Source organism: Aspergillus luchuensis, chromosome 2 (assembly GCF_016861625.1).
Source record: "Aspergillus luchuensis IFO 4308 DNA, chromosome 2, nearly complete sequence".
Taxonomy (NCBI): domain Eukaryota; kingdom Fungi; phylum Ascomycota; class Eurotiomycetes; order Eurotiales; family Aspergillaceae; genus Aspergillus; species Aspergillus luchuensis.
The window spans coordinates 1456389-1468411 of NC_054850.1; the positions used below are offsets into that span (position 1 = coordinate 1456389).

General features: G+C 48.4%; 4 protein-coding genes across 4 annotated transcripts; 2 read left to right on the forward strand and 2 right to left on the reverse strand.

Moving 5' to 3' along the window:
* Positions 1-627: 627 nt before the first annotated feature.
* On the reverse strand, positions 628-5830 carry AKAW2_20463A (Pfs domain protein; the record flags this gene model as incomplete). The annotated part of the gene is made up of 4 exons (XM_041685178.1): positions 628-2918; positions 2978-3925; positions 3974-4617; positions 4680-5830. The coding sequence occupies 4 exons, from the start codon at positions 5828-5830 to the stop codon at positions 628-630; spliced, it is 5034 nt and encodes a 1677-aa protein (XP_041539289.1).
* Positions 5831-6732: 902 nt separating this feature from the next.
* Positions 6733-8734, reverse strand: AKAW2_20464A (uncharacterized protein; the record flags this gene model as incomplete). Its single annotated transcript, XM_041685180.1, has 6 exons — positions 6733-6873; positions 6925-7043; positions 7094-7448; positions 7507-8144; positions 8198-8526; positions 8658-8734. The coding sequence occupies 6 exons, from the start codon at positions 8732-8734 to the stop codon at positions 6733-6735; spliced, it is 1659 nt and encodes a 552-aa protein (XP_041539290.1).
* A 1302-nt stretch (positions 8735-10036) lies between these two features.
* Positions 10037-10824, forward strand: AKAW2_20465S (uncharacterized protein; the record flags this gene model as incomplete). Its single annotated transcript, XM_041685181.1, has 3 exons — positions 10037-10128; positions 10189-10390; positions 10438-10824. 3 exons carry the CDS (start codon positions 10037-10039, stop codon positions 10822-10824), a joined length of 681 nt encoding a protein of 226 aa, XP_041539291.1.
* Positions 10825-10910: 86 nt separating this feature from the next.
* Positions 10911-11920, forward strand: AKAW2_20466S (uncharacterized protein; the record flags this gene model as incomplete). Its single annotated transcript, XM_041685182.1, has 3 exons — positions 10911-11235; positions 11282-11331; positions 11378-11920. The coding sequence occupies 3 exons, from the start codon at positions 10911-10913 to the stop codon at positions 11918-11920; spliced, it is 918 nt and encodes a 305-aa protein (XP_041539292.1).
* Between the last annotated feature and the right edge of the window lie 103 nt (positions 11921-12023).

Consider the following 12023-nt stretch of genomic DNA (forward strand, 5'->3'; position numbering starts at 1 on the left):
GCAAACATAACCGGCTACCTGCAGCCCCCGTCTGGTTTAAGCCCCGATCGGGTAAGGCGTGGGCGCCGAACTGCCGGCGCCGTGGGGTAAGCCGTACGGATACCAGATTGATACACAGTGCAGCCAATGAGAGACACCCGATTATGGTTAGTCATTGCATCTGGGAATCCTGGGGTAATTGCTCGTATTGCAGTTGTCAGTGGAAGTTGTTAAGGGTCATGAAACATTGTATCAGAATCCCTTTGTGGAAGATTACTTTCAAGAACCAGGTTGAGATGTAATCCCATTTCGCTAACCCACCCACAGATACTAATATCTCCAGCTAAGAGGCATCAGGTCGACTTTGAAAATTTGTACTAGGTCTGTATATGGGTTTACCAAATGATGCCTTGAAGGCTTTTGCATGACCAACAACGGAGGTTCAAAGAAAATCCCCCCTTTACTATAGGAGTCTCTATAGAATATTTCAAATAAAAAAGGTACATATCAAGTCAATTGTTCGTCTTTCTGCCATTCAAAACAGGTAGAACCGTGGTATTCTGGCTTTATCACCTCTGATCGTTCCTTGGATTAAGGCGACATCTGGAGCTCGTCTAGATCGAACCTCAGTCAGCACTGGAATAGAATTCAGTATCGTCGAGATCTCTTGAGCTCCACATTCTGGTCAAAGACAGCATATGGCGAAGCCCGCTTCTCCTTCTGCAAGTGTACTGACCCGGTCGGAGCTTCCAACCGTGATGGAACTCGGACGGCGAACTCATGAGCACTTTCGCGCATATGAGACAGGAAAAATTTGGCGTAAGCAGCCGCCGTGGCAGCGGCATACTCCTGCCACTGATCGTTCTTATGCGAGTCGGCATAATCGCATATGCCCCGAATGACAAGGCAGTCGGTGGTGGTTCTCATGACTCCTGCCGCCTCCATCTCAACACAGATCACATTTTCCTGGCCCAGGCGGTCTCGGTATCTTGCATCTCGAACGAGCTGATTACCAGATGCGATAAGACCGTAGAAAACGCTTGGGCCGTCATGCTGTCGAGACTTTGGACGTCGGCTGCCGATGCACTTGTCACAATTTGGTTCCGTCTCAACGTGCACGTCACCTGCGTTAAATAGCATGTCTTTGTCTGCGCCTGGGTATAAGTATTTCGGTTGCATTGAGGCAATCAGATCAAGATCGTCAAGGAGCGGGTTCAAAGCGGACTCGAAGGAAATGAAGCCATTGGACTGGATTTTCGTGATGACTGCTCGTAAATAGGGCGGTGGTTGTTGTTTCTGTGCCGTCATCTTAAACTCGGAGTCCTGGATCCATTTCCCCATATCACCTTGTATCACCCCGGTACCGACGACGACATCACCGAGCTGTATGTCCCGATTTGCGGAAGGTACTCCCCCTCCGATTCCAACGACCAGGCAGAACTTCACTCGCGGGAAAGTTCGGATCAAATGAGAAGCAACATTTGTGGCGGAATTTGTGCCATAATCATCGTGTGGGAGACCAGCAGCAACCACATTGAATCCTTTCATCCGTCCGAGACAATAGCAATTAGGGTCATTTCGGTCTTTTTCGAGGTCAGGGTGGGTTGAATCGAACAATGCGCGGACGGCAAGAAGTTCTTTGGACAGCGCACACACAATGCCTACCTCGTAGTCCTCCTGAGTGATACCTCCAGACGGGGACCTTGATACTGACAGCCTCCTAGAACCATCGGCAGTGGCAGGAGCCAAGCTTGTTCCAAGTCCTGAGTCGTGGAAGTCGCCATTTGAATCGGACCCCGAATCATCTGAGCATGACAAGACGTCTTTCTGTTCAGGGTAGCCGGTGTCGTTCCAGGTCCATCGCAAGTTTCTGTTGTAACCAAATATTATCGCGCCATGTCTCCAACTGCTTGGTCGAACGGAATTCGGCATAGGTATTCTCCTTTTGAAGCGTGAAGGCAGGATTACTTGTGCCAGCTCGGAATGTTCTGTCTGTTCCGAGAGTCCAGTGCACTTGCAAGCTGGCGGGCCATTGTCTAGGCAGTTGCACCAAATCAAATTGCGGGTCAGTCGGACCGGTCTACTATGTGGATTTCCGAACCGATCGATGATATTTGTAAGATCATACCCACTGACTGCAAGGTAAGATTTACCTTCTGGCAAACTGCTCCAATATGGGCATAGTTGGGTGTTATCAACTGGGCGAAGAATCTCACCAAACCCCGTCCCAAATAGCACTGCCGCACGAATGTCTCTAATAAAGTCAACCCAGCTTTTCCCTCTGATCCCCAATTTATAAAGCCGAGGATACAACGGGTCTTCCTGGGTCGCTAAATCCTTGAAATCCCATCCTTCCAGATTTCCCCTGGACGTATTGAGTGACGCTCCGCCGCCTGCCCCCATGATCTCTGCTTGATGATCCATGATCTTCTCGAGCATGTTATACAAACGATTGACTCTATCTTGAATCCGTACTGGAGGTAAAGTTGCCTCACTCGGTTCGCTCTGTTTCGCGTGGTACAGTTTCAGACTAAGGTTATCAGGGTTCAACAAGACCTCCATTGCAGAGCTGGGGTTGAATGTGTTCTCTGGGACTTTGATGTCGGTAAGATCTAACTGGAATGCAAAGCTGAGTGAATCAGTTCTGTTGAAATATAGGGAAGCAAATAGAAGGTGCAAAAGAGCGCAGGCCCCATTCACCAACCACCCCCGTTTGGCTCCGGCATCCCACATTACCACGTATTGTCTGGCAATCCACGAGAGCTTTTCAATGTACTCATTCCTAATTAGTCGATACGGTATGTCTCTGTTGCCATATATTGCTGGGTCACCGCCTGTGATTAGCCTGCCTGCCGTGATCAATGTGTTGTTTAGGCTGCAGCGAGCGGACGGTGGCCCCAACCAAGATCGATTGATCGAATAACTAGCGTCTGTCGCTCCTTGTGGCAAGTCAGCTTGTGAAACCCTTTTCCACCCCTAGAATCATGCTATGACATACCGGCATGGAACTGTGCGTCTGAACACCAACCAAGAATATGTCGGCTCGACTCCAAATCGGCTAGTGTGATGTGTCTGACATGAGCCCCAATGCCATCCAGATACGAAATGCGATCTCCATGCACATTATAACGTAGGTGCCACATCATCTGATTCTGATCTCGGATGTACTCCGTCGGGATCAATAAGCTAGAAAATCCTTTGATGAGTAGCTTATCACTAAAAACATCCACCTGCGTTGCTTGGGCTAGATCCGCCAAGATGTTGAGCGGGATTTCAAGGCCAGTATTTTGTCTGGAGCGGTATGGTATTGGGAAGCCCATCACCACTGTGGGGTTTCGGAACAAGTGATGCCAGCATTGTCCCAGGGGCGGCGACGAGCTCGCTTGCTCCAGATCCTCACACTTGAAATCAATACCGCATAATACCCGTGTGATAGCTGCTGCTTGTGGATTTGGGTTTGCTGCATCTTTATAACTCATACCCGGATATTCCTGTCTACTAGCCCGGGCGAGCTGATGCTTCAAAGCTCGAATCTCTTGTTCCAACGCCATATTCCGTCGGTGTTCCCCCTTGACTTTCAACTCGGCCACTTGGCGCTCCAGCCGTTCAATGTGGTCCTTGGTCCGCTGACGAATGGTTCTTTGGGCTTCCCGATCGTTGACGCGCTTCCTCTCCAGCTGTTCGGCAGATAGCGACGTCACATTACGAGTCCCAGCACGGGACTCGCGCTTTTTGGCCTGGGGGGGTTCTGGAGAAGGGCTGGCGCTGTTGATGAACGGTTTGCAGTACAATATCCTAGAGTCGTGGGGCGAGGAACGGAGAGCAGAGCCTAGCCACGCAAGTTGTTCCCCAATCTCTGTAATTGAACTCTCAATCCCAGTGACTTCAACTAGAAACTCCTTTTCATTCGTCCAAGCCGCGAGTTGTGTATTGTCTGGCAGTGTACCTATAGACATGATAAGCATCCGCGGGTACCAATGGGGGAAAAGCGTACAGCTGTGTTTATAGTCACGCTCACTAAGCAGTGTCGCCTCGACTAGCTGAAGGATATCGGCACCATATGAATGCCATGTTTGCTGAAGGTATTGCAAGCAAGTCATTGCTTGAGCATCCTGATCGGACCCTGTAATCGTGATAATCTTCCCAAGGAAGCCTTCTCTACTTATGTCATACTCCTGCTCTGCGATGAAAGACGCGGGATCCCAATTGAGACGGAATACTACCTGATATATTGTTGGCTGGTCATATCGACTGACTCTTCGGGATGACGGGAGGGTCTCCAGGACTCGGTCGCGAATAGCATCTTGAACATTTGGCTCTGCTGGTTGCAGGTGAAGTTTCCTCCGGAGACTCCCAAGTAGCCATTCATACACTGGGCTACTGGTGATCAGCCTCCAAAATTCCGTATGTTCAGGGAGATTTTCATCACCATCTTCAATCGGGATATCATCGTCCACGTCTAAATGCTCTGCCCCACTGTCGAATTGTGCGGTGGCAAGCTCACCATCTGCATCCTCCAGATTTTGGTCCCAGAGATCCATGATATCGCCTAATTTTATTTTGGTGTCGTCATGCGTTGACACATAGGTTTCAGTCTGATTTTCTAGGTATTTTCTTCTCAGCCCATTCGCAATTTCACTGTCAGGATGCTTTATCAGTCTCTGCATGGAGACGACGCCAAGTCTTGGGAAACGACTAACTCTCTGTGTCGACGGATAAACACCATGATATCCCTGTGTATCTGAGTCGAGCCAAACTGACCAAATCTTATTGCAAAAGCTTTCAGATATTGAGGAAGAATGTCGTTTATTCTTTCCGGAAGTTTCTGGGCATATTGGCCATACTGGACTTTATTGAACAAATCATCTACCAGTTCGGAAATATAGCTCTGCTTTTCCGAAGGAGAAATGCTAGACTCAGTTGTATAGATAGATTCAGTGTCTTCGTCGTGGTCGTCTTGTGCTTTTCTCGGGCTAGCTGCCGCCGGAGGAGAAGGGGATCTCTCTTCGCCAGACACTATGCTTTGAACATTATGAACATGTTCTGTGTGGTATTCATCTCGGCGTGGAATCTTTTGGTGGGTAGTAGATGCGTATCCAGAATCTGTTGGCGGCGCACGGAGGGTACTTTCCCTTAGTCCACTCCATTCCGGTGTTGGATTGCTATCTCCACTCTTATTGATGTCTCTTGCTTGGGGTGGCGGAACCATCAATAGAAGCTCCTTTGCATAGGCTGCTGCCGCAGCAAATGCATAATATCGCCATTCGCCGTTCCTGTGAGAGTCGGCATAGTGCCCGATGCCCCGAATGACCAGGCATGGAATGATACCCATGAGACCTGTTGTCCCCGCATCCAAACAGAGGACTCCTAGCTCCTGGCCTATCTGATCTCGAAGTCGGCCATTTTCAATCAATTTATCTCCAGATGCAATGGATCCATAGTGGATGACAGGATCATCCTGCTCTCGTTCAGGTCGTATAATCAACATGGATCGATCGCAATTCGCACACGAACCAGGTGCGATATGCTCATACTCAGCTTGAAATAGACAGTCCTCTTCTGGTCTCAAGGACCGGATGGAAGGAGATAGTTTTCTTTGAATATCGGAAAGATTTTTGGCGATTTGACGCCCCATAAGCCCCCTAAGGTCGTGATTCGCTTGGATGGTAGCTAGAGCAGTTGACAGATATTCAGGGATCTCATTCAGCGATCCGGTCCGCTGGAAATTAACCCTGTTTGATGCTTTACCAAGATCGTACTTAATCACCCCTCCAGATTTGCCTGTTAGCTGGCTCACTACAACATCGCCTAATCGGATATCGGCGCTGCTGCTTGGTACGCCGCCACCCATACCGACTACAAGAGAAAAACCGATGGCAGGAAAAGTCGAGAACATCTCCCTTTCCAAAGCTGCAATTGCCTGAGTATCACCGCACCTGCTAAGCGGTAAACGAGCAATAACGATGTTGTAAACTCCAATTCTTCCTAAGATAGCCTGACCTATAGCCGAAAATTTATGCGCCATGGGTGGATCATGTTCATCCAACACCATTGACGCAAATGTCACTTCCACAGGCGATCTGCATATCCACCCTACAGTATACTCATCGTGTCGTGGGGTTATTTTGTGACCCTGTTGATGGAGATTGTGCACGTCGCTTTTTGATGGGTTTGTGGGCATCATCTGTATGGCGGATAGCTGTCAGACCTTGAAGCACAAGCGAGGAGAGAGTCAGGAAGGATAGAGAGATCAGTTTATCTCTCTCCTCTTCTCGTCCCAATCGGGAGATAGAATTGTAGAAATAAGAAGTGGAGGAAGATGAGCTGTACAATGATCCGACTCTTGACAGAGGAGAGGCTACAACGGAAGAGGTGGTGGTGGAATGGCCGTCACTCTGGGCAAGGGTGGGCGGGGTTGAGGGTGAGGCTGAGCTTTACCCCGATTCATCTGCCTGAATTTCTCCCAAGGCTGAAGAGACGAGACATCTTTTTCGAACCGAATTCATAATTTGCATACACAGCTTGACCATTTCTCCCGGGATGGTTCTCGCCCGGATTGTTATTTTTTTAATACCGCTTTCGCATCGTCTTCAAATATAATATCTACGATACCCTTCTCCTTCCTGGAAGCTGGGGCTTGCTGCTTGGCGCCTTGCGCGCAAAACGCCAGCCAGCTGGCCGTAGCGCCTCCCAAAATGATTCAGAGCTGACTGCCTCAGCCTTGCATTAATACGCGCGCATTCGTTTACCTAGCTAAGCTTGGTCGTGGTCCCTGTACCTTTCCGCCAGCCAATCATCATCATAATACGCTTCTAGCTGCTTCTTCCATGCTTCTTCATTGGACTTGACTTCACTGAGAATTTTCTTGATGTTTGGGTACGTGGAGAATTTGTCCTACAAAGGTTATCAGCTCTGCTCCAACCAGCGTGGAGACCAAAGACGTACAGGTAAAGCATCCCATACTTTAGGATCTGGACCTCGGTTCTTGAATGTGCCACAGCCACTTCGCGCATACTCGGTGAACAGGAGCGATCGGCTACTTTCGACCATGAAAGTCATTTGATCTGTGCAGTCAGCAATTTGCCCCAAAGTACATCTAGGGCTATTAACCTACTTTCTAAAACTCTCCGTGGCTCGTTCATCTGGTTGCGTATTTCACGCACATAGTCATCGCTGAAGTTGCCATGTGGTGTATGGCTGACCTCGACACTACCTCCACCAGGCAAAAACTCCTCAGAGCGTCCGAGTCCGCTTCCATACAGACACGCGAGGAACTCTGTTGCCGAGTTACGGTGAAAATACGGAGGACGGAACGTATTGGACGCCACATCCCATCGTGGCCCAAACCATAGAAAGTCAGCTAATGGCGTGACTGGATCTCTAGATGGGGCAGTCAGTACGCAATTCACGGAAGGGTCGGTGTGATCGATAGAGGTTGCATTTTGGGACGCGAATTTGGTCAGATCGTACTGTAGGGGACCGTCAGTATTCATTTTACCATCGTCCCACGACGTAATTGTTGCATACCTTGTAGGGAACAACATTTCCATGCCATGCCACCAAATCAAAAGGACTGTGATCCTGCTCAATGATGCTATATCGACCATTTGCCTTGTTGACAACCTCCCAGTCTTCATGGAGATTCTCGTCAATGTGGGCCACAGGGTGGAGAAAGTCTCGTGGATTTGCTAGTCCATGACCACCCAAGGGACCCAAATCAGGTAACTCCCAGCGAGAACCCCATACCTCGATGATGAACCCACGGGCCACATCATGCTCGTGACCTAGGCGGACAGCGAAGCGAATTCCACGCGGGATCACACAGATTTCACCTTGTTGCAGGAACAGCATCCCCATCTCCGTTTGTATGTCGAGGATTCCTTGCTGAGCCACGATTAGAAAGTCACCGTCCGTATTACAATATGCTCTGTGGTCCATATCTGCGTTGATCATGAAGACATAGAGTGCAATGCCTTCTCGCAGGTTTGGATCTCCACTTCCCCCAAGGGTGTGCAAACCATCTACAAAGTCAATCTTCTCGTCATCGTTGGGAAGAGGAAATGGTGCCCATTCAGCCTGACCAGCAAGCGTTGTCACCTTGGGATTAAGTGTAAGGAAACAGTTCTCGATGTCTGATTTGTGTTCATAATCTTTCCTATAGCCATCTTCACAACGTTAGGAACACCTGCTTGGCTTGGAAACAGAGAGTAATACATACTGTGTGCAGCTGCTGGCCTCACCCGGTACATATAAGTGCTAAAGTTGGCATGTCTTGGGGCTGTGAAGGCAGAGGACGTAAGGCCTTCAGTGTATAGACCAAACCGCGGTTCTTGCGGATTGTTTTGACCAGCTGGTAAGGTCCCTGGGATGACTTCTGACTGAAAGCGGTTTCCAAACCCAGCCATGTATTCGTATGGATCATTGTCGCGGGTAGGCTTCCGAGTCATGGTGTCTGTGTAGTGGAACACTTTAGTCAGGTCTTTGATGGGTTTTCGTTGGTTGGGTGTGGGTGCCTGCATTATGGAAGAAGTATGGGACCTGGAGAAGCTAATATAGTTGTAAGAATGAATGATGAATCAAGGCTTGCGTGACTGAAGTTGTATAGATACAGCAGCAACAACAGAGAGTCTTTAAGTATATGATGGCAATAGTAGCTGATTAACATGATCGAGACATACGTCAATGCATAACCTGAAGGGTTGAATAGGCCCCTCATGATCCCATGATAGCTGTCGACGTCCAAATGATGGAGCATGTGGAGCAAGTCAACATGTCCGGGGCTAGCTGATTAGGGATGGGTATCCCTTACTCTTGGGGAAAGACCCACATGGCTGACAGCGAGGTGAAAGTAGTTTCATGGTGATCTGAGAGTGCTGAAGGCCCCATAGATAATCCCAGGGTATTGACTATCATCAGACCCCGCATGAAGGGGAGCTTCTCCCCCACAATCCATTCCTCCTCCAAAGCGGGGCTACCGACTACGTATGTGGAGCCATTCCACGATGACAACTGGGGGTATGAGACCGTACCAATTAAGCTTATTTTTGGTAGTGGGTGTTATGGGGCATAGCTAAAGGTTTTTATTGCATGGCGCGCAGTCTACGCCACAAGTATGATCGAAATAGTAATACATATGGACTGAGGGATACGCCTCTAATCAAGAGCAAGAACATCTTCTACCATTCTCGTCTCATGACGTAGACGCTCCATGTCCAGCTCCGACTCCTGAAATTTCTGAGTTACTCTCTTGCGAGTGTGGCTTCGGCGTCCACGCACCGCTTGAGGTACGCTTCATATTCGAATACTTCAGTTCATAGTACTGCCCGGAAGATTTCTGAGTCAAATGCACTAACAGATCCAATGGGTCTTCGAGACACAACATGGGAGATAGTGATTCGCGGACGTGGGATGTAGCATATTTGTCCAAATAGGGATGCTGACATCTTGTGGAAGTAGAATGTGTTGGGCTATGAGTGGCTTCAGTACATTGTAATATGTCAGATCTGTATTGGCTTCCTTATGGGCCATGAATGTATGAGTGTGGATAGAGCGGAGGTACCTTGAAATCCCCGCGGATGCTTGGGGACAGCCCCGCAAGACATGTGGGGTTCCACATATGCCTTTATGTCTTCAGTCTCTCAGTTTCCGTGATCAAGGTATACTATGGTGCAACATAAGGTCAGATGGGAAATTCTCCTAACTAATATCACGAAGCTTATTCTATGAAGGTCAAACCGATGTAGTGGTTGACAAACCCTCCACATTGATGCGGGTCCGGAAGCAACCGTAATTCATGGCAGTAGGCAATAGAAATCTGGCGAGTACTGACATGTTTTCTTGCACAGCATAATAATAACAGATGTTTTCATTATTGTGGGTTTTTCAAATTGCTATTGTGTTCTTAAGCCAATCAACTGCGTTTTCTTATCAGGATGGCATGGTTTCTCGCGCGAAGTCACATGTGCGGGGTCATACAATAATGTTTCGCGATGAAAACAACATGATCTACTATGATATTCTCTCGAGCTACGCAGTCAATTGAGTACCAGGTACAACAATGGTCAAGCCTCAGATATACCAATTGTCGGTGGCCGCCGCATTTGACGGTTTGCGCCCACAGGAAAAGCTCTATGCACATCACATGGCGAAGTAATACACGTCTCCCACCCACAAACGCGCAGCGATAATTTCTGACATGTTGCATACAAGGGCTGCCTGGAATGGCACACGAATTATCCTCCGTCAAGTCTCGCCTGAGGCCAATGGCATTTTCGACCTTATAATGGCCCTTTACCATAGCTGTGACGGGAAATGGGAACAACTTGCCACGGAAGCTGGGGTCAGCGTTCAAGAACTAGAGAATTTCCTGGATTATGCCGCTACATTCCTATCCAATGTTGGCAATTACTTTGTAAGGAATATCCTGACCACTGGATGATCCTTTTCTTATTTCTCTAGGGGTCCGGCGATCAAAAGTTTACGCCCGATGTATCCAAGGAGACCCTTACCTCTCTAGCATCAGTATCATCGTCGGCGAGTAAACTACTTGGGCAGATCAAGGAACCGATGATGAGCCCTCTTCCGAGCAGTTTAGGCCACCCTGGACCGTTTACCCAGTCATCATATTATTTGGGTGAGGACTGCCTTGAGTCTTCAGAGGATATTGCCACGATATCAAAACTCATGGAGGCTCAATCAATCTTGCCTGAAAATACTCGACTAAAGGCATACCAAGATACTGATACTCGTTGCTATGATATCATGCAAGCATCTGTGGTGGAAGAGAAGGTGGCATGGGATTATTTGATGGATCGGGAGCGTCCGATAAGAGGGCATTTCTGTTGAAAGGAGATCACAAGGAAGAATTGAAACGGGTTTGTGATTGTTTGCAACAAGCCATCCCATACGCACCAAATGCTGCTCAAGTGGAAATGTTGCAGCAGATAATCGATAGCTTCCAGACTGGAAGCCTCGAAGCATACCGCGAATCACTGAGGATATGGGTGAATGACAAGGCCCCTCCGGTTGAATCAGTCATAGGCTTTGTCGAGCCATATCGCGATCCATTAGATGTTCGTGCAGAGTTCGAAGGCATAGTCGGAATACCGGATGCTGCCGAAACCAAGATTTTGAATACACTTGCAACCAAAGCGAATCAATTGGTCTACAAACTTCCCTGGGTTGAAGGTACCGGTGACAGCAAGGGCCCTTACGAAAAGGAATTATTTGAGCCACCTGATTTCTCAAGCATCAATAGTGAGCCTCCATATGCTCAACCATACCCTGAAGCTGACACGTCTAGGTCTTGTATACTGCTCGAGTATCATTTTCCCAGGAATCAACCTTCCAAATGTCGGTAACCCATCCAAGGCCATTGCATATCGCTAACTTCTAGCAGTATAATGATCTTAGACAAGATACAGGTTACAAAAACATCATCTTCAGTAACCGCATGGTGTCTGAGAGTAGTCGATCTCGCGGTTTACACATGGTGGACGCATCAGGACAAGACACTTTCAAGAAGCATCGGTTCCATGCCTACTACATCTGGGTCGTGTTGCATGAAATCCTCGGACATGGCACAGGAAGATTCTTGACTGAATCTTCTGATGGTGTTCTCAATTTCGACATGGAAAACCCGCCCCTGGATCCCTTTACTGGAAAACCCGTGGAAAGCTGGTATCGGGCTGGGCAAACATGGACGGGGGTGTTCAATGACCTTGCAACAACAGTGGATGAATGCAGAGCAGAACTCGTCGGCGCTTACTTGATCGACGATCTAGAAATACTGAGCATTTTTGGCTACACAGGCCAAAGCGAGGTCAAGCCTGATGACAGTAAGTCGCCCCGGAGAAGCCAGAAGACTAAAGCTAAGTCTGTTACTTACAGTCGCCTACAACATGTATCTTCAGCTGGGCGTCGATGGACTTCGAGGCCTTGAGAATTACGATCCCACGACCCAAGTAAGTTAAGACATGCCGGATATTGAAGGTAGTGCTAACCGATGACAGAAATGGGGACAAGCACATAGTCGAGTAAGTCTA